The sequence below is a fragment of the Phaethon aethereus genome (genome assembly GCF_964289735.1).
Source record: "Phaethon aethereus genome assembly, chromosome: 13".
Taxonomy (NCBI): domain Eukaryota; kingdom Metazoa; phylum Chordata; class Aves; order Phaethontiformes; family Phaethontidae; genus Phaethon; species Phaethon aethereus.
In genome coordinates this window covers 3,423,636-3,450,982 of record NC_138589.1, presented here as the reverse complement: position 1 = coordinate 3,450,982, position 27,347 = coordinate 3,423,636, and the positions used below count along the sequence as shown (strand labels likewise).

Below are 27,347 nucleotides of genomic sequence, written 5' to 3'. Positions count from 1 at the left end.
CCTGTTGCCTTCTCTCTTCATTCCGTTCTTTTATATTGTCTTTGAGACAGAGGAACAGACTAGTTCTGAAGTGCAAGAGTTCAATTAAGCTGCTGCAGAGGGACAATGAAAGAAACCAAGTTACATGAAGGTCTAAGATCCATCATCTCAAGTCTGTTTGTTTCACCCTGCTACAGTGTCAAAAGGAGGATAGCTTGGCTGGCGATACTTGAACTGCTGTCAAAAATGTCTCTATTTTTTGAAAACTGGGGACTAGTTTAGTTTACATTCAAACCATAAAAATAATTAGCTTTTTTCCCCCCTCAATGCCAGTCTGTGTTCTAGCATTTACAAGACTGTTCCAAAGGTCACTGTGTCATTCTTCCTTCATTTACTCCAGATGCTCCACAATCACAGAAATCCTCATGTGATGCAATTACCTTATAATCCTTAAACCATAGGTTGTCCTCTATCTGGTAGAGCTTTGTATCTCTGTTTGCTGTGTGTCCTATTCTTAATGTGCTTAAACCATTAAAAGTCAAGTATCATTTAAATATGCCATTATTTAGTACTGAAAGGCAGTTTTAACTGCATATGTTACTTTTTTCTTGGTAGCTTTGTGTCTTGTTATGCCTATCTGTGTGGGAAGAATTTAGTCCTCGATGGCATCTCTTGAGCAGTATCTCTTGAATATCTGTTCTTTCCCTACACAGCAAATGTGTGACTACTTTTTTCATGATTGCTCTTTTCCTGTTTTCTGAGTTGCTATGTGTTAACCAAGCTGTGTGGTATCTGACCACAATATTACTGAAACTATTGCTATAGCTCTGCTGCCTCGTTTCCCCTCTGTATTAGTTGGATGTACTTCATGTTGGCATAGCAAAATGTTTGCTATGTGCAATATATCCTGATAAGAGAGTGCTGTTTTTTGGCACACTTTGAGGTCTGTTTCTGAGTGAAAAATAGACTACATAGTAGGGAAAACATGGCTAGCCATTGCTGCTGAGTATCAGTTGATCACATTACTAGGGATTCCCCTCCCACTCCCATGAGAAATCACACATCCAGTCACAAGCTTTGTCCAAGTTCTAGTTCTCTTGATTCAGGTTTTGAACAATGTTAGGCTGAATTTATAGTTTAGGAGGTTTGCTAGGTCATTGTTTATCATCATGTAATACTATCTTGTATACAAGGTTATACAGATACCAAGACATCAAGTCTAAAGACAACAACTCTTAAAGACAACAACTCTAAAGCATATAAAATCAGAATTTAAACCGACATTTAAACCAAACTCTGAAAATTGCTAGCCTTTCTATGTTATCTGAGAACAGTCATCTTCTGTAAGCACAACAGAAAAAACTAAGTACTGTGTACCAGTTTGCCTAAATGAGGAAATATTCAAGAGAGTAAGATAGAAGCTTTGAGAGAATTGTTTTCTCCAGCTAATCAAGGCATCTTTGCAGCCCACAAACACAGCAAAACTGTTTTCACAAGTTATGCTAGGATGAGGTCCAAGTAGAAGAGTTGAAATTGCCTCATAATGGTATATCCTTCAACAGGAAATCATGAGACTAATTTATCTGCCACACGAAAACTCATATATTTCTTGATTTCAGCAGAAAATTTGTTTTTATGTCATGTGATAGGAGTACCCATTTTCTACCACTTTGGCTTGTAATCTGAGCAGCTTCACTTCCAGCTGCCAAATACTGATAGCCAAATTACTTTCACTGTACCATTAAGAAACTCTTAAGAGTGTTATTCTAGTAACATACTGGCAATGTAGCAATATTTAAAGCATCTCAAGCTGTTTATAGCATATTCATTAAAAAAAGTTGTTCCACTAAATCCATTTTCTCAAAGTACTATGTCCAGACAGTCTTTGGCAAGCTTCCCACATGTCCACAAATGTCTCTCAAATATCATTTTGCAGTTTAAAACATGACAGGTTAGTTCTCTGTCCCCAGTTCAAAATGCCCTTCACTCAGTGTGAATCCCAGAAATGGGTTAAATGAAAAGGTGGAATTTTATTAGAATTGTCATTTTATATTATCCTTGTATTATTTGCCCAATAGAACCATCAGAATAAATGTCCTGTTTTGATCCTAGCTATGATTTGAACAAAAGGATTAGAACAATGACCTTCAAAAGTCCCTTCCAACCTTAATTTTCCTATGATTATACTTTTGCACTAACATGTTTGACACAGCCTGACACAATGCTACCCACAATGCTGCTGATTAAACCTTTTTCCCATGATTAACCATTCTCAACTGCCTGTGTCCCTCAGCCTAGAAGGGAACCATGTCCTTACAGGAATCATCAAGCAATGCTTTTATGCTTTTTAACTTAACATGTCCAAGGGATGGGATAGTGTCTGTGCACAATTGAGATGCTTTTGTAGGCTATCTATCTCTTTCTTCGGAAAGTGATATCAGCCAAACAGAAGATCAGACATTTATTTTTACATGCACTGACAGTCAAAAAATCAGATCTGAACAATTAATTTTGTTCATCTTGTTAATTTTGTTTCTTTTTTAATGTTAATTAAGAAACTTTGGTAAAATCTGTGTCTTTATTATTTGTTTCTTGACTGTAGGCAGTTTTCCTACTCGCATCCAGCTTTTAATGTGATAATCTGGATTTAAAGGATAGAAAATAAGTGGGTGGTCTATGTACGTTACATGTCCACATCTAAGACGACTGTTTGCTTTATAGATGCATCTTTTACTTGGATTGTAAACACATTTCAGGTCCAAAGAGCCACAATTATAAAATGAAGGAAAAAAAAATTCTTTACATATCCCTTAAAGTCAGTTAAAGTCTCATCAGTTCCTTTTTTAATGCACCTACTAAAGAGGAACTCTGTGTAAGGTTACTTCTTATAGGCTGAAGTCTCTCAACAAATATGATCAGTCAGATGTTTTTCCATCCTTCAGTGTTTGAACAATTTAGCACTGAAAATGAGTGAGTGAAACCTTAATGAGACTAGATAAAAACCAACATTCCCCTCAATAAATTACTAAATGACTGACATCAGTTTCAGTTCTTCTGGATACACTTGTGTTTCCAGAAATGGATTCACTTTTGTCAGTAATCAGTTGAATCTAGTAGCAGTGTTGTGTCTTTTCAAAAGTAACTTTGAGCTAGCAAACTTCCTAAGCCCTGTATTTCTCAGCAACTTCCCTGACACCCTGCCCAACTGGGATACCAAACACCGGGTGAAATCGCTTATTAAACACAGGAAGAGTGGTCTCCTTGCCTTTTTGTTATATGTGGGCTAGAATCCTGAAATGCTGCTGTTTGACTCATACCACATGACAAACGAGGTTTCTTTTTCTTTCTTTGACAAGTGTGTCACTGTGCCCTAGCCACTCTTACAGTCTTGTAAGAAGTGTTAGCCTTACAATAACAGCATGCTGAATTCTGCTTTTTCTCCAAATCTTCTCTTCACCTGAAAAGTGTCTTGCCTGCAGATCAAAACCCCCTTGTTAGCTTTTCACCTCACAGGGTGCAAACAGTTTCGCTGCACAGCAAAAAATGTCAGTTTCTCCCACTCATGCAATGTGCTGGGAAGTCGTTGTAATCTATGGGAACTTGTGCAAGACATAAGCCACCCCTGAGGGTTCAAAACCTACTCAGTTTTCATCACAGCATGGGTTATCTTTTCAACTCTTTTCCTTGCATATTCATCCTACATATGATAGACATGGGGATACAAAATTGTATCTCCCCTTTCCATCTTCCTGTGCCTTCTTTTTTTGTAATTCTGTATTTTGCCTCACTTCAATTTCAAAATTCTTCAGTGGTCCAACCCAAAACATCAACTCTGAGTAAATCTTGAGTAAAACTCCCAGTACCTTAAGTCCTAGCATTCTTGCTAAGAATTTCTCACTCCCAGATTCTACTCACAATTATTCACAATTATATTCACAATCTATTCCCAGATTACCTCACAATTTTCTATGAAGCTCTATTACGTGGATGGTTTACAAGGACAAATTGATTTGCTCTAGCAAAATGTGAGCCGAAAGAGTAATATGATCTCTGTTAAAAGGATTAAAGGTTTGAAGATAGGGGAGATGACAGTGGCAGGATCTACTAATTGTGGATATCCTACCTTGGCAAATGGTGAGGCTCTGATGTTCTAGGTTGACATAAATCTGCATTTCTGTACTTGCACTATCCAATTGGCCTCTTCCCTCCTTTCTGGCCCTGTTCTGGACTGTAACCAAATTTAGCCTGAAAGACACTGAGGAACCTATTTCAGGTCTTTTTTCCTGTCCTGAAGGTAGTGAGCGGCAGCATGGGGAACAATATGGAAGTGAATGCAAAGTGCTGAGGAAGCAGGGAGAAGGGAAAGGAAGGGAAAGTATCTTTGCAGCCCTAGTTCAAATGCGTGCCAGATTGTGTTTTGGGACTATGTTACTGCACTTACATGCAAGTACAGCCTGAGTTTAACAAGTGTTGTTTAACAAACACTAAAAAGTCTGATAGCCTGTCCAGCAGCAGATTTTAAAAAAACACAAACATCTTTGCTAAAGGTAAGAAACCAACACCCTCTTCAGGCAGTCCAGAAGCAGAACCCTCCTTTGGCTAATGTAACAAAACTGGGCTATAAATTGAACTGAATGTCTGGCATGTTTATGGAATCTTCTGTATTTAAAGTTTTACTCTGAAGAAGTATTATTACATAAGCCAGTGTTGCTATTTAAAAAAAAAAACGTTCCTTTCAAACGCATACTCAGCTCTTAAGATAAATACATGTTTATGACTGCCCCCCTTTCAGGTCAGCGGCAACATGTAAGTATTATTACAGGTCAGTCACAACTGTACTAAAACCAAAATACATTGCACAGGTATGACTGACTTCAGCTGGGCGTCAAACCAGGAGAAGGAATGGATTAAACTTGCTTTTTGCCTCCTGATTTGAGTTTTAAGGGTTGATATTTGTTCTAAAAAACCTCCAATTATCTTGATCTGTAGACAGTGAAGAAAGATCATATTGGTGTTGTATAATTTTATTTTAATGCTGCTTTTTCAAAATGAAGTCATATTTAAACAATGGCCAGGATTCCTACTGATGTAGGAAAACTCAGAAGTGTAAATCTGTTGTGTCAAGGAGCACTGGAAATCTTTGTGGTACAGATAGAAGAATTATTGGGGAGGGGGGGTGGAAATCCCAGCTTCTTTAAACAATCTGTATTCTCTAATGAAGCTTGAAACTGAACAAGTGAGCTGTTCTGCATGTGAACTTTATGGAATCTGACTACTTGTGGCAAACCAAACCAAAACATATCATTCCAGTCTTCCTAAGTTTCTTATACCTCTGTATATGTTAGTTTTTATCAATGCATAGGCTTATGGAGGTTTCTGTGTAGGCCTGACTTCTTCTCACTAGCTGATTCCTTCCTGGCCTTGGGCATGAGTTCAAAATTGTGCATATGAACATAACTTATTTAAAGGTGAATAATTGGGCTGATCTGTGATGTTTGGGGGTTGGAAGGAAAGAAATATCACAGATCTGTATTATAATATTTTCCAAAGACAGAGAATTTCTGGGAATTCAAGAAGAGATGTCACACTGATGTCTGCAGGAAAAAATGAACGGGCAGCTGTGTCTATACACTCAGTAACAAGGAAGATGATTAAAACAAATCACTGCAAATTTATCCAAGTATTATTTTTTGTATACCTGATAATAAGCATCTTATTAAATCTTTTACCTTCCTTCTTGTCTAAGAGGCTTCTGCAAGTGTCCATATTTCTCCCTTCTCATTTTCAGTAAGGTTGAATTCTGGGTCTCAGGGATGATTTGAATTGATGCCAAATTCAAACGCAAAATTAGGATGTCTGGTAAAATCTTGTGAGGTGGTAAATTTAATTGTGTTAACATATTCTGAACTTGGTAAATTCCTGAATGAAAGACATTAACAACGGGGAAAGGGCTGACATGGGGTTCTGCCTACAGTGTGGATCTGTGACAACACTTTGGTTGTCTTCACATATTTCTTTGAAACTTGCTGTTTTTCTACGAGCATGTCTAGCTCAGCACAATCATGTTGGGGAGTATTTGAGCCAATACAAACACTACTTAAATGGCAAGGATCAGAAGCAAACAGAGTATTCTGTTCAATCAAATAAAAGATGGTTAAGCAAATATTAGATTTCTGGAAAGGATTGTTTCTTTTAAATAGCTAGTGATCAAACTCATATCCAATTCACAGTTTTTGAAAGGTTGCCAGGGCAAGCCCTCAAGGAGTCTTAAACAAAGATAATGCTACCGATACTGTAGTTTCTGGTGTTTAATATAGTTTATTTTTGGTGGGGTTTTTTTGAAAGGGGTAAAGAGTATTTTCTTAGAAGACTGATTATGCACATTAAAAAAATTCTCTGCAGTGGTAACAAACTGACCTCTGGAGTATGGATAATGATTTTTTTTTTCATCTCATATATAAGTGAAAAAAGTGCAGTACTGCTTTTATCAGTAGTTTCAACTGTAACAACTTCCTTTTTCATTTCTAGCCAACTATGGACACTAAACATGTGAAGGAAGCAGTATATAGCATGTGCTTTATAATAATAAGCTTACTGGCATGTTACTGGCAGTTCAGACTTGCAGTTGGTTCTGTCATTTCTTGAATTTGCCTTGGATGATGACTACTAGAATTCTGTTGTGCGGCTACACATGGTCATGTTCCTGAACTGCTGTTAATCTACAAATGCTCTGCTGTCAAGTCCTTCTTTGTGGAGAAAGCTGAATTGCCCTTCTAACAAAACAGCACTTGGAAATAGTTACACTGACTGGATTAACAGCAGGGTATCATCAACTGCAAAGCAATGCTAAGCGACTCTTCAGAGTGTCATGGTTCCTGGTGTTTGTTGGTGCAAGTGACAATAGGACCAGGCTCTCAATATGAAAACAGAAATTTGCTGTGCATATTTAAACAACCTTACAAAGGCCAAGATTTTAATTTGTTTTTGAATGTGAATGGTCCCAATCTCCCAAAAAGAGACAACAAAAGAAACAACTAACATAGAGTACTTGATTCACCAGCTGAAAGACCGTTATCTAAAGAGCCTGGGCTTGCAGAGCGGGAGGAATGGCAATTACGTGCTTAGCAGGCTTTCCCTGAAGAAGATTAAGATGGAAAGGTTTTTAGTGAAGTGTGAAGATACTCCCAGCTGCCAGAACAGCACAGAGATTTGTCAAAGAAATATTAAGATGGGTTTGACTTGAGTATGGAAACGTCTGTGTGTGATATCATGAGTAGAATCAATAAGGCAAGGGCTACAAAAATGACATGTATGTGATAATCAAGGACATAACTAAGGGCAATCAAACTGGTAAACGCTGACAAATGCAGTGTTTCCATCAAGACCAAGAGGCCGGTGCTCTGAGAGGCCTACAGCAGAAATGCCTTATGAGCAGAAGACCTGCCTTCTGGTGATGGGAAAATGGCAACAAGTTTACAATAAGTCATATGGGCCATTCCTCTTTCTGCTAGCTCAGCAGGAAGACAGACAGATACTTCAAAGGGAAGAAACAAAGACATCAGGCAGTGAGCTTGCCCAAAATTTAGAGGATGAAAGAAAAGAGTGAGACAAAAAATCACATAATAACAACTCATTCCTAAAAGGCATAGAACATCTGTCCAAAAACTGCTTTGAGGCTGCCCAAGGGAACCCAAGAGATGTGGTGAGGACTTGACAGCTGGCATCCCTTGAACCTTGTGTCATAGCACAAGTGATCCTGGCCTGACTATTTCGATATGTGCATTTTGAGGCTTTTGAGCACAGGGGCATGAAAGAATGACTGTGAGTGACTGAAATCAGTTTTCTTTAAATACTGTTTTACCTTTCCATAAGATCTTTCGCTGCATTTTGTAACATTTAATTCCTACACCAGGATCAATGTTGCAATCAGTTTTACAGTCAGTCATACTTGCACACCCTGTAGTTTGTTTTAGTAGTAGGAGGTCATTTCAAGCCAACATTTGCATGGTGAGTAAGCACCTGTCTTTGGGACAGGCCTTTGGGTTTGTTGGATGTTGACACCTTCCCACTCATTGTAAATATACCAGGTGTGGCAGCTGCCTTGAAAAAGGCAAGTCTAGGTTTAGACTTAGCCTTAGCTTCCTTGAGTGGTTTGTTGCATTTCCTTCCTCTGTTTTATTTCAGAAGGAGGAAGATGTGTCCTCCTCCTCCCATGTCAATGCCAAGCCACTCCCATCACTTTTCTTAACTCCTGTCAGTAGGCTGTGTATCTGTTTTACCAGATTCTGCCTTCATGCACACATCTTTTTGACATGTCTTTCTGCAGGAATTACAAATATTGTTGGACACTGAATTCAGTGAGGTGAGAACTGCTTCAATTTTATACCTTACAGTGCGTATAGCTGGCAGGAGTTACCAAGTCAATGAGAAGTAGTTTTCTACTTCTACTTGTCTCTCACTCGGATGTCTTCATTTGTGGTATTGTTCATGCTAGTGTATAAACCACTCAAGGTGGGAATATTTCTGAAAATTAGTAGACACACTGAGGGATGCAGGAAGCTGTGAAGCAGACACTGTAGAATCCCTTGTTGTAAAGTAACCCTATCAGAAATAGCTTTACCCTGAGCATGAATTGATAACACCTGGCTCAGAAAGCCTGTGTCCACAGCAGGAATGAACCAAGGAAACCTTGTCTTGCCCATCAGCACAATCATGACTGATCATAAGATGTGATTGCACTGGGTCCAAGTACCATTTTTTCTCTGCCGAGTTTCCGCTTCTGTGGATACCCTTCTTCCTTCTCATCCACAATCAAACAACACGTACTTCAAACTGAGCATGTAACTCCAACTAACTGGTATTGCCGACGCACAAAGGCTTATATCCCTTCTGGTTTTAAATTACTGTAATTACAAGTCTACCTGTTCTTGTTACGTGTATAAAGGTCTAATGATTTTTTTTGAGTATTGACAAATGCCTGACCTCAATGATACTCTGTACCAATTAGCTGTCACATTAGTCAGGCATTGCCTGAAGTACAGGTATGCCCATAAGCTTTTATATTAGATGTCCAGTCCCTTGACTGTGTAATACTGCAATTCCCAGCTCTCCTAAGTATTTTTGTTTTTCCTTAAGCCATTCTGACCACGGCCCTTATGCACCACCTGTTTTTATGCAATAGGTTTTGCAGCAAACGCCCCTTCACTTTTGGAAATCTTCACGATCACACAACAGTGGATGTAGTAGTGTGAGACTAACGTACTCCTCCGGCAGCACGTCTCCCTCCCTGAATGCGTTCTGCCAGCCGGGACCAGAGGCCTCAGACCGCAGCTGCGGGGTGCCCTACCTGTCCGCTCTGCCTCATACGGGCCGAGCCGGGGGCCTCCGAAAGGTGGGGGGGCCGACACATTTACAGAGGTTTCTGCGGGACCGGGTACCGAGCTGGGCCGTTGCGGCTGAGGGGCGGCGGATGGGCTGCTGACGCGGGCGCGGGCTCCCGCCGACGGAGCCTGAGGAGAGGCCGGTCGGCCCTCGACTGAGCCCGCCTGGGGCTGCTGCGGTAAGCGAGGCCGCCTGACAGCTCGGGTCTCTCCGCAATCGGCTGGTGACGCCTGCGGGGGCGGGCCGGCGGCGGGGCGGGGCGGGCCCTTTTCTGGCCGGGCCGGTGGCCGCGGCAGCCCTGGCGGAGCGACGCGACGCGGCTGGTCGTGGGGCGGCAGCTTCCCCCCGGCCTCGGGGTTATGCGCTGGGGTCATGGTCTCGCCGGCTATCGCTAGGCTCCTCCCGCGCCCGGGAGGGAGCCCCCTCCTCAGCCTCCTTCTCCTACTGCTGCTCTGCCCCGGCGGCAGCTGCCTGCCGCGCCGCCGGCCCGCGGGGCCGCCCGTGGTGCTGGGTAAGAGCCGGGGGGGCGGCGGTGGGTGCGTCTGGTGCCGTGGAGCCTGGTCAAGCCCGCTGTCTCCGCTGTCGCGCCCCTGGCAGGGACGCGGCGGGAGGCCCCGGGCGCCGCGGAGCGCGGCGGGCCCGGCCGCGGGGGTGCGCGCCCCGCCCCGCCGCCGCCCGGGAGTCTCCGGGGCGTTTTGCCGAGCGACCCTGCGTCGTCAGCGCCCCGGGGGCTGCGGGTGCCGCGGGGCGCCGGCGCTGAGCACGGAGTGTCTGCTCCGTGGCTCTGGCCCGGCCGCAAGAGCTGAAAACACCGGCGCGAGTCGGGGGGGGCCGGGCACCCCGCATGGCAGGGGCGGCCCGAACGTGCCGAAAACACTGGGTTGCCTTTGCTTGTCGGGGGGTCCGGGAAAAAACAGGCTCATTTAAATACGTTCTTAGCTCATCAACTAAAGCTAGACCCTCGCTTCTCGAGTTGTTACTGTACACGAACCTTTCATAAAAGAGGCTGGAATCGGGTGTGGGGAGAGGGGTGACTGGGTGTTACAGCAGTCACACTACAGGTACTTTAAAAATAACAGGCTTATTCTGTCACACAACATGGAAAATGAATTATTGATTACTGGCCTGTGGTTTCACCTGTTAAAACAAAATAGTTTGTAACAAATCTGTAGAAAGTATTTATATAATGGTTTCTAAGTATTTGTTAGATACTTTTTGTATCCATTGATGAGAAGACTTGTAAATAAATTTTAAATGTTTTAATAACTTGTCTACTGAAATTCTAATTCTTAAGCATTCCAATACATTAAGTGAATGTGGTCATCCTAATGTCAGTAGTCAGTCCTGTGAATGTATTCAGTATGCTGAGTGTTCTTATTATGCAATTAACCTTAATGATAAAGGGGTAAGAAAAAGTAAGAAAATGGGAGAAATACTGGGAAAAGGATAATCACTGGCATGTCATTCAGTTTAAGCTCATTTATAACAATTTAGGCTCTGCTGTTGAATTTATTACTGCTGTTACAAACTTCTGACATAAAAGGGTAAATGCTAAGCAAGAACTTTCTTAAAGATGCTGTGTATCTCAGGACCACCTTGTACAAATTCACAGTTCTCAACAGATGGCTGAACTAGCTGAGAGGATGTAGATTTGGAAGAAGAGGCCACAGAAAGATGTCCTAAGAGGCTGGAGTTTAAATGTGAATGAAAGTTCTTAGAGTTCTCCCTGTGAAGGTTAGAAGCAATCTTCCCAGCTCCCAGCTCTGTCGTGCTGGGTTTTAGCAATAAGCTTCTTGATGACAAAGGTGATAGTGTTTTAGTTGCTGATCCAATATTCAACTCTAGCTATGAAGGAATCAAGGAAGACTTAAAAGCAACTGGGATACGGGTTATAGAAGCATGGAGTTACTACTGATGGATTTACTGTAAGTATCTATGTTCCCTAAGGATGCTTTGAAAAACCATGTCTGACCTACATTTTTTTTTCCGAAGAGGCATTCTCGTAAATACTGCGTGGCTGAGCACACGTTCAACACTGGGTGGTTTAAAACACAGACTTTCTTGTTGTTAAAGTGAATTTCATCATATGCTACAGAACTTGCATCTCTTACTGTTGTATTTTAAAACTTGCTGTGTTCTGCTGCCCAGTCCTGACCTGTCCAGAAAGTGAAAATTCAATGGGTTTTAGCATAAATAATTTTTCTGGGTTGTCTGTATGTTTGAGAAAGTAGGCACTCTTAGGGAGTGATTTGCTGTAAGTATTGTAAAATACCATGGGTTTTTATGTATAGAAATAACTGTCATTGTAAAAACACCTGCACTAAGAGCTTAGCTTCAATTAGACATGACATGGGCAGTGAAGGTCAAACAAATAAAGGAGGCGAAGAAGTGACTGTTGGTCACTTGCTGGCTCTGCATGAAATGTTCTCATCTTGATTCTAGTTAACTTTTCATGACCTTTTCTTCACTCTTCTTGCATATGTGTCATGTTAAGATAAGCTTTTTAGGAATTACTGTGATGAGGATGGTAGGAGGGTTTAGGAGAATCATTTAGGGAGGCATTCTAACTGCTGGCTTAGCAGAGGTGTTTGGGAGAAGGGAGAAAAACACACATTGCACTGGAATCACAAATGCAAAAGGAGATTGAGAGGTGTATGCAAGGCTGCATTGTACGAGCCTATACAAGCCTGAGATGGTTTTGGAGTCCCTATGAGGGGGAATACAGTATTGATCCTCTGCACTTATCAGGCTGGCATCTAGACCCTTAATGCCTTATATGTCTTCAGTTTTAAATATGTTTTTATCTTGTAGTAAATGTGGTCTCATGATCTAAGCATTCACTCTTGGTCTGTTTGGAAGTTAAAATACTTAAGTAGAAAGAGGAGTTAACAAGTTTGGTCTTATTCCGTGCATGGCAAGTTGGCCATCTGATCTTAAGGAATAAAGAAAGGAGGAATGCTGTTTAAAGGAATGTTGTCAACACAATGATCACTTCATAAATGTTTTAGACCAGTGATGGTCACAAGACTCAGTGTAACTTGCTCTCAAATGTTTTATGTAATGACCCCACTTGCAGTTGTGACCTGTGCTTACCCAAGTAACAGAGGAAGTAGAGCAGCAGTTTGCAAATACGGGGCACTGTTATATATGGGTAATCTGGTTCTGCTCCCCAGGTACCAACAAAAATACTGCTTCTAGGAATTTCAAATCTGAAAACTAATCTGCTTGAACACAACCTTGTAACTATTGGTTGTAGTTGTGGCAATAGATCTCAGATTTGTAGAGCCCCCTAACTGGCTTAGGTGAAGTGTGGTTCTGTGAAACAGCTAAGGCAATCCCATAGCTCATTAGTGCTCCCCCAGCTTTCCTTGTGCCTGCTTTGTGGACTCATTTGTTTTGTCAAAGCATGAGAAAATTAACCTGGTGAGGAAGAAGTGATTAATTTTGTAACTGAATTACCTTAATGGAGGAGCTGGCACAAGGAATGTGGAAAGTGGCACCACTTCATTTGGATTAGGTTATTTTTTAAGCTGGTCTATGCATCATCAAATGGTCCCTTAGTAGCAGGACCTATTGTGGCTGAAGATCACATCTGTACATACCAAGGGAGCAAAACCAGGGACCGAACTACCATGGGGTAGGAACTGACAGCAAAATACTGCCACGCAATTGCTCAGTTTTCCCTGATACTTAAGTAACAAAGCATCAAAATGTATTCATATAATAGTGGCACCAGGAGAAGAAACATGAGGTAAAAGTCAAAACCTTGCTTCCAGAGTCCTGCCTGAAGGCTTGCCATCAAAGATGCAATGTTCATTAAAATGTAAGGTGATTGTCTTGGAGTTCCTCTCTCAAGTGTTCTTGGGGAAAAGAGGACTACTTAAGATACTGAATTGCTTTCATGCCTTTTTAAGAGTTTCCTATTCAGCCAGGGCAATATATTAATATAGGAAAATCTCCTTTAAGAACCAGGACAACCTACTGAACACCTCTGCTCTACCGACAACATCTATTAAAAATATATGTAAATACACTAAAAATATACTGAAAATATATCAAGATATATCTTTTATATATATAAATATATCTTGTGCAAGTACCTCTGGATATCTGCTTCATGTTTACATGCAATTACAATATTTTTGCACTTTTATCAGTTTGTTATATTCAACATGCTTGTCTTCTAATGCTTGCAATAAGAATCTCCTTTATTTTGTGGCTGTTCTTCCTTCATTTTCTTATATAGTCCATCAATAACCACTGCATACTATCTCATGTCTTATCAATTTTGGGAGCTGATAACCTGTCCTTATAAGATCAGCGGCGGATTCACTGAACTCTTTACCTTTTAGAGCTGACTCAACACAATTACTATATCAATGTTCTGATACCTTCTGCAAACAATTTGTTAGGTACTTGGCTAAAGTTTTCTAGAAAGACACCTAAATGAAGTTTGTTAATAATTGACTTGCATGCAAAAGAGGTTTGTCTGTGAATTCCTGCTGACTGCTAATTGAGGTGTGCATGTTTGTATGGTCAGCTGGCTAGATGTCAGGAGTGATTTAAATGTTTATGCCTCATGTGATCTGAGGTATCTAGGAGTATCATGTGAGATGTTGTTTGCTGCCTTGTTCCTAATTTTAAACACAAGCCATTTCTGTGGCAGTCTATCATTGAGTTTATGACCTACTTCAAGACATTCTTCTTTGAGAACTGTGGTCAGAGTTTAAAATTAATTTTCCAGAAAACTTGATTCAGTTTGAAGGAAGTGTAATATATATAACCAAAAAGAAGACAGTTATTTGAGGAGATTATACCAGTAAAAAAGTTACAATAGTTGATATATATCCAAAGGCATTTGCATTTCAGGTAAAAGTAGTAAAAAAAGTACCAATTCGTGGCCCTTTTGCCACACAAACAATAACTCCTCCCCCCTCCCCCAAGTTATTATATAGGTACTATCTTGAATGTTGTTTTCTCTTTGTTTCTTGGTATTAAGGCGAGTTACTTTCCAGGTTGTGATTTTGCTTATTGTCATCTGCTGGGAACTGTGAATCCATGAATAAGACTAAAGGATAGTGATAGGCAGGAGTTTCAGTACATCCTAAAGCTAGTTATTGTAGTTCCCAGACTTGGAAAAGTCTGTAACTTCTTTTAAACTCCCAAAATAAATTTGTAAATGTGCTTTCCATAGATTTTAATCAAACAAGAACAGAGCCCAGAAGGAGATGTACTAGTTTTATCAGGGCAGTTGAGACAAAAAACCAAACACACACCACCACCCTCACCCCCCTGGCAAAACCAGCAAAGGATACTATAATACTGGAAGTGAGTTGGGCTCATCAGTGTATTAGAATGAGTTCTGTTGGGATTACTGTCTTGGTGAAAAATGAGAATATGCTAGAACTGATACATCATCAAATCTGACAGGAACACTTTTTTCTGCTGAATATGAAACCTCGTTATATTGCCAAATGTTGCAGTTCAGAAGTCAATACACGTATTATGCAACCGCAAATTAGGGAAGCAAGGGTACTGCTTGAGATCTTTTCTTGGACATCCAGTTTTAACTAGTGCTGATGTATTTTGCAGAACTTCACTTGCCAGTTACTTTGTACATTTATGCAGTCGGTCTGCAGGCTTCTATAATGTTTCCAGGAAAAAGGCTTAGGAACTACAGATGTAGGTAGATCAGAAAAATTACTTGCAGATTACTCTGCCCACAGATGCTTTCTGTGTATGGTCTGAAAGCAAAGGGAAATGTGCTTTTCTACTGCTTTCAAATTCTATCACAGAAAATTCAGAAAGGTATGTCTTTATCCTACAGAATAATCTTCAATGTGATCTTTTTTAACCTGTTACTTATAAAAAAGCCACTAAGTAGTTCTGCAGCCAAAATGTAAATCATTAACACTGTTAAATTGCGTGGGATGAGAACTGAAGATCTTGCAAGTTTCTTTCCATAATCTGAAAAATCAAAATCTGCATTTTGTTTCTTATAGCTTCAACATGGACCCTCTTCAGCTTGCAGAATGTACTTTAGAAAATAAAATACGAGTTGTGAATTAGTGATTAACAGTTTCACTGTTAATATGGAGATGTAAACCTGAAAAAAAATATTTTTTTCTTAATCTCTGCTTTATAAACAAACAGGCATCACGCCTGTACACGAGACTATTTTTAAACTGCAGCATTCTATCTTGGCACAGATGGAACTTGCCTCTTATCTTTTGTTTAGAATTGCATAAAATTACCACTTCTCAACTTGTTCCTTGTCACCCCTTGGGTAAAACATAGTATGTAATGTTTCTCATCTTCTGCTCTGAATTGGACACAGGACCACACCTCTATCTTAGAGAAGCTTGAGAAAAGAATATCTTAACCAAATTAAACTTGCAGTTAATCTAAGATCACTCTATTAAGTCTGAGTGAGACTTTGTACAGTTTCCTGCTTTCAGTACTTTTGTTGATAAATTTATCTTTGTCATAATCTTGAACTTCTTCAGTTGTGAGTTGTCTTACTCTGAGTGGGAGTGCTTATGATTATTTGAGTGCTGTTTGGAAACGTCAGCAAGGTCTTAAAACTCTGATACTCTAGATGTTTGTCTAAGTTTTTGAAAGGTATCTTTGCTGGAAGAACTTGATTTTTACCCAAGGAAATGAGATTCCAGGGTCGCACAAGATGTCACTCTTCTACTTTGTTTTGCATTGGAACTGAAGACAAAATCAACCTGTTCTGGCCTTGGCAGGTCTGCTGCTGAAACTGGCCAGCCATGAATGATAGATATAAATAGAATTACATTCTGTTCCTTTTCTAATTAAGAGCACTGATACAGCACAGGCACCAGACTATAGAACAAGCTGTTGCCTTAAGTTCTGTAAGCAATAAGCATTTTGTGAGGTTACAAGACTGAACTTCAGTAAACTCTTTCTAGGGTGTGATGCAATACTATAATCTCCCTTACTATGCCTTCCAGTATATTGGAGTCCTTGAAATATGACCTAAAATAAACTGTGGTCAGCTACTGGGTCTTTAACGTTTCACTTAAGACTACAGAAATAAAAACACTAAAAACCTAATGAGAAAGTATGGGTAGTTAAGAAAGAAATCCTGAGGTATATCTTTTGTTGTGGGGCATAACCTGTAGCGGTTGAAGGTTGTAAGAGTGTGGTTGTCCAGGTCTACATTTAGTCTGTTCTGTCCTTTTTCAGTTCTGCAGTAAGTGTTTCTCTGAAAGCATATCTGACTTTCCAGTTAAGTTAGATGTTCCACTAAAAGGTATTGTCTCTTTCTTTAAATCATGACTAAGTATCAGTGTTCTATAAAACGTAAACTGCTTTGATTAAAGAATTTTCTGAACTGGGGGGGGAACCCAACAACTGTATGGGTAGGCCTGCATTAAAAAACCTTCAAAATTAAACATTGACAAGTAAATAGGATAGAGTTATACATACCCAAAAGAGGTGGGAGTGTGTGGAGCTGAAAGGGGCTGGGGGAACCCTTAAGAAGTGCCTAAACCCTGAATTTTTTTAATACAGAGAAACTTCTCAGTTACTTCAGTATCTTTGCCTTTCTGGTTCTTGAGGAAAAAATGATTAAATGTGACAACGTAAGAAGTTTCTCTGGGAACTTGCTGCTGAAAATTTTAAGAGCATTTTTTTAAGCTTAGTTCTAATTTAGAAATAATATTCCTGTCTCTGTCTAGTGTTTAAAATAAATAAAGGAAAATAAAACTTCATCAAAGGAATACTGGCATTTAGTATACGCCTTAAGAATAGTGCACTTCAGAGAAGGTGCAAATACAGGACCCTTCCCGCCAAGTATTACTGAAGCAATGTATCAAACAAAAAACCCATCAGAACTGTTGTCGCATCCAAACCTGAATGGAAAAGATAGGAAACTATGTATTTGGATTATTATGCTAGCCAGCTAAATCTTGTGTAGCAAAAGTGCAATCGGAGGTGAAGAAGTGAAAATAAAAACCATAAATGTAGCTGCTTTCACTTTTCACATTTTTTAAGGTCAAATGGATAGTTTGCAGGCAACTGTTTAAAGAGGACAGACTTGAATGTGCAGTTCTAATACTCTGAAGAAAAAATTATTTCAGAAAGATTCACACAGATAATGTTGATAACATCTGAGACCATCTGTTTTTCATACCCATGGCCTAACATGACTTGTTCCTATATTGTCTGCTCTTTGAAGTTATGAACTGTTGATCCAGAATTATTCTACATGGTGGTTCCTCAGCTCATGATTTTTAAAAATCTAAAGTATTTTCAGTGGAAAATGTGCATGCAGTACTTATGTAATTTTTTTATCCAGTTACAAAACTTAGTGGTATCTCTGGATGCAGTGATACTGCATATGAGGGCTACAGTATTAAGATGTGTATATTATAATGTAAAATGTTATAGACTTTGATTTTAGATGTCTCCTTTTTATATCTTTCAGTTCCAGGGGACTTAGGTAATCAGTTGGAAGCAAAGTTAGATAAGCCATCAGTAGTACACTATCTCTGCTCTAAGAAGACAGACAGTTATTTTACACTCTGGCTGAATTTAGAATTGCTTCTGCCTGTTATCATTGACTGCTGGATTGATAATATCAGGTAAGACCAGAAATTTGCTCTTTGCAGTTATCGACTTTCCTGACATGCTAGGCTGACATGCTTTGTACAGGATGACCGCCTTAAACTTTCTTTGCTGATTCAAGATCAGTGAGAGAAATGACTTGGAATTTTGCTAGGTAGAGTAACAGGATGAATCAGATGATGTGGCTCTGTTGCATCCGAGAGCGCTGTTCATCACTGATGAGAAGCAGAGGGTCTCTTATTTTTTTCTACTTTCTCTCCTACCAGTTACCCAGTATTGGTTTGGGCACTTATCAGACACTTCTGTGGGCTTATCTAAAGCAGAACACTTTCTGCTTTTTTGATGAGTTACTTAAGTTGTGATGAGGGAAGGAGGAATAGGGTACATTGGGCAGCACATACAGGACAGGCAGGAGGAACGTGAGCTTGCACTTTTGCTGGCCATCTGTTGTTGGAGAGCGGTCTCAGGGCAGCTCAGACACATGGGGTCCTTCAAGGGCAGTCTGGAAGTTTCTTTCCACAATTATTTTGGTTTAAAACGTGGTTTAACTTAAAACTTCCAGACTATTTCATCGTTCAATCTGCCTCATTAATGTTCCTGTTAAAATCGTATAAATATCTCTATGAAAACAAGAAATATTTAGCTTGTGCAACTTAAAAATATTGTATTGGCATGTTGCTCTTTTATGTCAATATACCAAGCTGTCGTGTAGTTGTACCTCTGCTTTAAGTCTTGCTATATGCCTTAGAGGTTAGGGAGATTTTTAGTGTGTGAAGATTTGAGTATCAATTCAGATTCTAAGACTTCATCTAGGGGTAAAAACTTATATTCAGACATGGCAATTGTATTGATATGGTATTTAAAAACAAACAAACAAAACCCCAACAACAATAATAAAAAACAAGCCCCAGACTCTGACCCAGTGCTCCAGATTCTTCATATCTCAAATTGATTTGAAAAGTATCTACAAAACACTCAATAGCTCTATGTGTTTCCTGAGGTACCAGTTGTTATTAGTGAAGAATATCAAGTGCTCCCTTACGCTGGTATAGGTCTTCTAGTTAAACAGAAAGGAATTATTTTTACCTAGGAGAATTTTTCTGATATCTGATTTTACAGGTATTTTATCTTTTACTTCCACATTCTTATGTTCTTGACAAATTTTCTTCATTATGTGGCTTGATGCAAAGTGAAATGGTATAGAACTATATAAAGTAGCTTACATTCTAAAGTTGAAGTTCAGCCATAGTTCTGTATACTCAGTTTTATAGAGAAGAGTCAGATTCTGCATGTAAAGCATTAAACTAATTAAAATAATTGTTTGCATTCTGTAACCTCTCAGCCATTAGAGTACTCTTATCATGTCTGCCTTTTTTTTTTTCCTGCTGGGTAATAGCACTTAAAGTTCTTGTTGCTGCACTCAGAATGTAAGACCCACTGTAGTTGAGAGTTGTCATGTGGTAATACAACATGTTTCCTGTTTTTTTTTTCACCTTCTTTCTTTTTTTTTAACTCCCAGGCTGGTATATAATCGAACAAGTAAGATTACAGAACCACCAGATGGAGTGGATATCAGAGTCCCAGGTTTTGGGCAGACGTTTTCCTTGGAATTCCTTGACCCAAGTAAAAGGAGCGTTGGTATGTACAAGTTGTGTCTGAAGTGCTTTGTCACTTGTAGGATTTTTCCAGTGTGTCTTTATACAACAAGCTAATGAAATGAAATGTGTTTTCAAATTAAAGTTCTGTCTGAAGTAGAAAACCAGATTATTTTTTTTTTAGTAGGGTAGCACATAGCTCACTTTGCTTTTAAGTGTTTTCATTGCATTGTTTGTCTGTTGTTTGGCCTGATAGGTTGAGATAAGAAGATTCTATGTTCAGTCTTCTGACAAATCTGAGTTCTCTGGATGAAACTTGAGTAGGCACTTTGAAAACAGATGCTTTTGGAATATGACATTTGTTGAGTAGAAAATTCTGTGGCTGAAGCTTGACAAGAAAAACTAAATAAATACATTTCATTTCAGCTTAGTTCTGAGTAAGATGTTCTTTGGCCTTAAGAATGAGTTAATGGACTCGGGATATACAGTACCACTCTCTGTAGTTCCCTGTCTTTTGTCAGGGTCAGAATAATTACATAATTACATTTATGCTGCAAAAAATTTCTGCATTAATGTGTTTGCAGGATTTTTTTGTTTAGTGTTTTTGTAGAAGTCATCTTTCAGAAAACACTGAATCCAATAAGCTTTTGTGAGGAGTTGTTAGCTGTGGCTGAAGACCTAAGTAATTTAATAGTCAGTAATGCACTGAGCTTCACATGCTTCATAGCATGGATTTCTTTTCTGTAGGGAGCAATCCTCAAAAGGCCAGTAATGGGCTTAATGGTCTTCACTAGATGACTCTCATAACTAGAACAGGGCTGTATTTAAAATTGACTATGTTCAATTCATAAACATTCAAGACTAATGAATGAAATTCTGCTCAAAACTTAAATATGACTGTGATATTCAATGGCATGTTTTGACACTTAATTTTTCAAACTGTTATATTTAATTGTGGTAATGCTTACATCCTGTGTGTCAAAGCTTGTAATATGTAACACCTTTTAATATATAGCCAGTCTGCAAATGTTTCCCTTCTTTGCTATTAAAGCATTATGTTCAGTCCCTTAAGTCTTAGTCTGCTACCTGATAGATAGAAAAATAGTTTTGGGATAGTTTCCAGAATTTTGCCCAGGGGTATGCTGTAGGCATTTGTTGCCAAGAATAAATGTTGGTGAAGTCCAGGCCAACCTTTATGAGTGTATTATATACCCTATCTGAAGCTAACTTGCAATCAACAGAAGCTAGGACTTTAATGTAGTGATTCTGACGTGTATTCTTTACAATTCAAGGGTGAGACACAGTTCTGCTGATGAAAATTTACCTGTTCTGTGTATGCTGTGTTTTGCTGCCACACTTGTTTGTTAGATCAGCCAACTAGTAAGAAGTTTTAATAATGGTATTCTCTCACTTTTGGGGGACAGCAAGCATAACTAATTTTGTTGAACATGCAGCTTTCTAGATTGTCAAAACCAAAGACTACAGTTCTAATGTCTGTATATGGTATCAGAGATAATGCCGCCAGAACTTACTTTTTGTGAGTGTCTGACAGCTGCTTCTAATGCTAATCTTTTTCACTGTTCTGTTTCTCTCTTATCTGATGTCTACAGGCAGTTACTTTTATATGCTGGTGCAGAGTTTAGTAGACTGGGGCTACAAACGTGATGAAGATGTAAGAGGAGCACCTTATGACTGGCGAAAGGCACCAAGTAAATAACACGTTGTTACTTGAACAGAACTTTGACTCTCCCAGCCAGCAAATAATGTTTTGGGTCTCTTCTCCCATTCCACCTGCACAATTATACTTAAAACCTTAATTTTGACTAGTTCTTGGGGCCTGGGTACCCCTGCACCCAGGTGAATGCTCTGTGGTGTGGTTTCTTTTTTTTTGCTTTAAACAACTTGTTTTGTTTTTAAGTCTTAAGTAGCAACAACAAAAAAGCCATACCACCAAAACACATCCCCACAGAAACACCCACCCTTCCCACTTAATACTGGAATTTCTAAGCTCTGTATTATTAATTCCAGAGACAGTCTCAAAAAAATCCTTTTAAAGAATTGTGTTGAAGTTCAGCATTCACAATTAATAATTGTAACTGTGTGACCTCTGTATGTCTACTTTAGATGAGAATGGAGACTATTTTGTGGCCCTTCGCAAGATGATAGAGTTAATGTATGAGCAGTATGGAAGTCCTGTTGTCTTAATTGCCCACAGTATGGGTAATATGTACACCCTCTACTTCCTCAACCATCAGACTCAGGATTGGAAAGACAAGTACATAAAAGATTATGTGTCATTAGGCGCTCCATGGGGAGGAGTGGCTAAAACTCTCCGTGTGCTGGCTTCAGGTAGGTAATTAAAGGTTTTGCAATGTGTGTTGTTAGTAGTGCAAGATACTTACTAGCCTGTTAACTCTAAGACTGGAGGATGAGAGTTTAAGATACTATGAAATTAAAAATAATTTTTTCATAAGTGATGGCAACTTGATTTTTCAAGCCCTGTGTCCAGACTGTCATTCTTTATGTTCACGGGAGTGGACTAAGTTTTTTACATGCCTTAACCAGGAGTGGTGTCCCCTCTTGACCTCTCCTAACCTCTTTTCAGCAGATTGTTGTGTCATCTGCTGTTTGGCCTGATGTCTTCTATTTCTGTCACATCTGCCTCCAGCCTGATTGCTCTCTGTTCAGCATTGCAAAGCTAACAAGGACTGCAGAGCATTGAGTAGTTTCCTTTGACACAGCTGCTTGAGGTTAACATTAAGGGAAACCTGTAGATATGGTGGTGAAGTGGTGCCCACAGCACAAATGCCTGTTGAAAGTTGTTACAGATAAGGAAAATGAATCTTTGGTATTTTGGGTTTAGCCTACTGGATAAGCCTGAGATTTAAAAAAAAAAAAAAGGAATAAAGAAGCATAATGTATTTCACTAAGTGACTGCATATGACTAATGGAAAAAGTTCACTTTCCCCATCATGTGATACCGTAATTATTTAATGTCCTTTGGCATTTAGTTCATGATGTTTCTAGTTTGTTATTTTTTTATCTTGTTTCTGACTTGTTAGCTTTGGATATCACTATCTTCTTCCTAAACAAAGCTGACATCAGAAACTGGACTTCATCAAAATGCAGAACACACAGCAAGTGCCAGCCATGCATGGACAGTTCAAAGAATACTTTGCTTAGCAAAGGCTTTTGATTCTGAATAGTAGTGCACAGCTCAGTTACTAATTAGAAAACTTAAACTGGATGTTTTTGTTGAGTTATACATTGTTAAATCTATTGCAATGGCACTGTAAAAATTGATTTCCCTTTTCCCACAGGCTTTGTCTGACAAGTCTGCATGCTACAGAAATGGCAGGAAGTGAGCAATGTTAATATAGCCTTCCTAAAAATTCCACATGATTATATAAAAATCCAGTCCCAGATTTCTGTTGGATTAAACTTTTGTGCCGCATATCTTGTTTATCCTTTCTAATGCATGTCATCTAAAGTGGCTAGCTGTACAAACATAGAATCCATAGTTACATTTCTACTAAAATGTAGTCATCTTTTAATCCATATGTCTATTGTACTGAATTCTGTGTTTTGGAGCAGAAATTTAAGAATCATGTTGGAAAGTTAAATGGGCAGAACATAGTATCAGAATGCACATTTCTAGGCTAGTTCTGTCTCAAATATCTAGTAAATCGCCACAATCAGGCATTAACACTTGGATTACTTTAGTCTATTAAAGAGTTTCTAAAACTGACATTATCTGGGTGTTAATATGCAGAATAATTGTTGCTTTAAAGAAAAATCCTGCATTGCTGCAGGAAAGACAAGGCAAGCTATGAATGTATTCCTTGTGCTCCCATTCTTGTTACATGGTAATGGCTAGGAACTTCATGTCAAATCCCCAGTTGTGTTATCAAAGTGGTAAATGGTACACAGGTGGAGTTATTCTCTCTAGATCTGTGATACTTTCTGCTGCTTATTCATGTGCTTTGCAGGGTCAATACTTATATCATTACAATTTCCAGTGCCAATAAAGTGAGGATGTTCTTCCCACTACAGTGAGCAAAGACACAAAGTTCACTGTGGTGGTTTGTTTGGTTGTTTTTTTGTCAGCTTGAGATGCTAGCAGCATCTTCCTTAGACCTAATATTCTGTTCTCTATAATGTCAACGAGTGTTGTGCCTGCTGACTCATGCATGGTCTTGGCCATGCAGTACTTCTGCACTTCAGAGAAAAGTGGAGGATTTGATAAGCATTTTGTAGCAGTTCTGCAAGAGAAGGCTGAAATAGTCAGATTCTGTGTTTGATTATTCCACTGGAAATAAATTTTGTGCACATTCCTCTCATTCATCAATTCAGAACTCAGGCTTTCTTTGCTGAAAACTGCCAAGTAGTATTCAGTAGCTTAGTGGAGAGTGTGCACACTTAAGTGTTTATACCACACAGTAATATGAAATACATTTTTCAGCACCTTCGTGATTCTTGCTGTGCTCTTTTGAGTTTCTTTTTTATCTGTTTCAGTTACGCTAGCAATGTCTCCATACAGTCCTCCGAAAGATGGCATTAAAGACCGTGCTTTAGGTCTCATTGCTGAAGCAATAGTGCCACCTTATGGAATTGAAAAATATACTGTGGCGCTGTATCAGGAATAGCGGTGTCGGTTTCAGTATTTCAATTTTTATGCTGTGGCTGACCTGCATCTCTACATGCTGTAACCACCTGGACCTAATAATGGAAAATCTGATTCAAGGTTCAGCTGACAAGAGAATTGAGGTTCACCAGCCATTGTGATAATGGAAAACAGGTCTGATCAGATAGTCACCATGAAAATAAACTCGGATCTGTCTCAGGGCTTTTTTTCTTAAAAAAATCCATTTCTAGTAATCACTATTATCTGCCATTTATTAATCAGCTTTTAATTTTGGGAAGATGTGAGAACAATGGTTGAAGAAAAGATGCATATAAATTATACCTTAGTCATGTGTTAGTTTGAGCCATCTTTGGACCAAACTGCTAAGAAAGCAATGGACTTGATGTCTACAAAAAATTACTGCAATGTTTTCCTCAAACACTAGTTCTGTAATAAGAGTAAGTCTAAATTTGGTAAAATGTAACAATTTTTGGTTTGTTGGGTATCAGATTATTTAAGATCTTCATTGATGATAAACTCTAGCTCTCTACAGTTATATTACATTAAGAAAATATAATGCCTTGGAAAAGCTTGGCCAGCTGAAAACATTTCCCAAGTATAGTAGTTATCTAATGGTCTTGCAAGAATTGTTGGTTTTGTCTGTACCCCCACGGCAGAGATGTAGTTTAAGTTACCAGAGTTGCTAGAAAATATTAGTGCTGCATTAAAGAAAGCCTGTGTTCTGAGCAACACAAGTATTTTAGCAGTCTTGAAATGCTGACTGAAAGCGAAGGTGCCGATACTGGTGAATGGTTCCCACCAGAAGCTAACAAGCTCTAACTCTTCTTTTACCAAAGTACTACACGCAGAGACTGAATTGGTAATTGCGTGCAGCGTTCTTACTTGATAGCATAAGCAGGGACAGTAATATTAGCTTTGCTTCTGTTTCCTTTTCACAAGTTGTCTTTTCAGGTGACTATTAAGTCTGCCATTTTCTTTCCATTGTAGGCATGTTCTGGTGGGTTTTGTTACAAAGGGAGTGCATAAACTGGTAAAACACTATGCCAAATGCTAAATAAACCATATAGTAATTTTTATAGCTATCCTGAATGAAATACTGCTACTCTGCTTGTTTTGAATGTGCAAAATTTTAAATGTTTTCTTAAGCCTATAAAGTCTCTCTATGACTGCTTACATGTCTGTGGATAGTAGTATTTTTCTGTTCTTTCAGCAAAAACATGACCTAGGTACCAGAATTACTGTAAAACACATTTCCAGAGGAGCATTTAAGACACAATTTGGAAATGGTATAAATAATGCCTAATAAAAGCTGATTTCTTAGTTGGCTAACATAGGAAATATTTTCTCCTTTAAAAAGGAGCATATTGGAAAGGCAGCAGTGTTCTTGATTTGTCATTAATTCATTAACTTGTATTTAAATTTCTAAGTTATCAGAAGTTCTTTTGCTGAGGTTAGTTATCAAGACAATCCTAGATTAGGAAAAGTTTCTCCAATTATCACTTAAGGAAAGGGAATAATCTTTTTTCAGGTTATCCCTGTGAGTGGTAGTAATTACTGTTGGCTGAGATGCATGCATTGCTTTGTGTATGATGAAATTCTGCTTTTTTTAAGGTGACAACAATAGAATACCTGTTATCAGCTCACTCAAGATTAGAGACCAGCAGAGATCAGCGGTTTCCACAAATTGGATGCTCCCATACAACTACACGTGGCCTCCAGATAAGGTCTTTGTAAGCACACCTACGGCTAACTACACTCTTCGGGATTACCGACAATTCTACAGAGACATCAATTTTGAAGACGGCTGGCTAATGAGACAAGACACTGAACCCCTGGTCTACCAGATGACACCACCTGGTGTGCGCGTACACTGTCTTTATGGTACTGGTGTGGAAACACCTGATTCCTTCCATTATGAAAGTTTCCCTGACAGAGAGCCCAAGATTCTTTACAGCGATGGGGATGGTACAGTAAACTTACAGAGTGCCTTGCAATGCCAAAAGTGGGTGGACATGCAAAAACAAGAAGTGGTAATATTTGAGCTTTCAGGAAATGAGCATATTCAAATGTTATCCAATGATACTACTATCTCCTATGTGAAAAAGCTGCTTTTTGATTTGTGATACCTTGTGTTGACAGTCATTTTCCTCACCTGTGATGCCTTCCCTTAAATATGGGAAAATGCCTTTTAATCTCTTGATATTTAGATATTTGAATTATTTATTTTGTGGGAGTTTTTTAAGGTAAGGCTGTGTTCAAGAAGTTGTTTGGTGTCCTAAACGATCATTTGTCTCCGATTTGTGTTTATGATGCTTCATGATATTTTCACATTCTACAAATTTGGTCAAATATGCATTTTGGTGCCTCTGTGTCCAATATTCATACAGGCTTTCATTTGGAGGCTGTGCAGCCCCTTGCACATGCTACATAGAATCATAGATACCTGAGCTCCTTTGTGTGGTCTATGCAGGGTTTGGAGTGGGAGGGCTAGGAAGGATTTGCAAATCCAGTGCCCAGAAAACAAAGGAATTGTATTAATTTGGGAAGCACAGTAAACTTTTTAAAGGGTCTTGCATATTCTGATTCACAGTTCCTTGGTTTGTAAAAGAGCATAACTACTAGGTAAGTCAAGGAAGAGGTCTGCCTGGTACTGTAATACCTTTGTCATATCCAGCCTTTCCTTTATCACAGCTTTTGGGAAGGGGAAAAAAAGATAGGTGGGCAAATTACTTGAAGTTTCTTATTAGGTACCTTTTTTTTTTTTAAAAAAAAAAAGGAAGAAATTGCTCATCAACTTCTAGAACCTGATTACTTAGAATCTGGAGTCTAAGGAATTCTCACCTTGAGCTTTATTTATCAATGAGGGAAAGAAGCTAAACAGTGGTTGGTGCTTGCAATAACCATAGCTGTGTGGAGTAGCACAGAAATTAAAGCTAATTGAATTGAATACTGGCAAACAATCCATACAGTGCAGAATTGCATTTCTGGGTAAAACATTATCTCCTGTAGTGGAAATGATAATGGATGCTGAGCATTAATTCAAAAAGAAAAGTGAACTTCTTGAAATGGGGTGGGGAATGGAAGACAGCGTAATAGAGTATTAAGTATAAACCTTGTTCTCAGTCAAATGTTGAGGCTCTGATCCAATTACT

General features: G+C 39.1%; 1 protein-coding gene across 1 annotated transcript; it reads left to right on the top strand.

Annotated features, from left to right (window-relative positions):
* Positions 1-9,732: 9,732 nt before the first annotated feature.
* On the top strand, positions 9,733-26,318 carry PLA2G15 (phospholipase A2 group XV; the record flags this gene model as incomplete). Its single annotated transcript, XM_082005548.1, has 6 exons — positions 9,733-9,871; positions 17,816-17,972; positions 19,475-19,597; positions 21,165-21,259; positions 21,675-21,899; positions 25,807-26,318. The coding sequence occupies 6 exons, from the start codon at positions 9,733-9,735 to the stop codon at positions 26,316-26,318; spliced, it is 1,251 nt and encodes a 416-aa protein (XP_081861674.1).
* Positions 26,319-27,347: the final 1,029 nt, after the last annotated feature.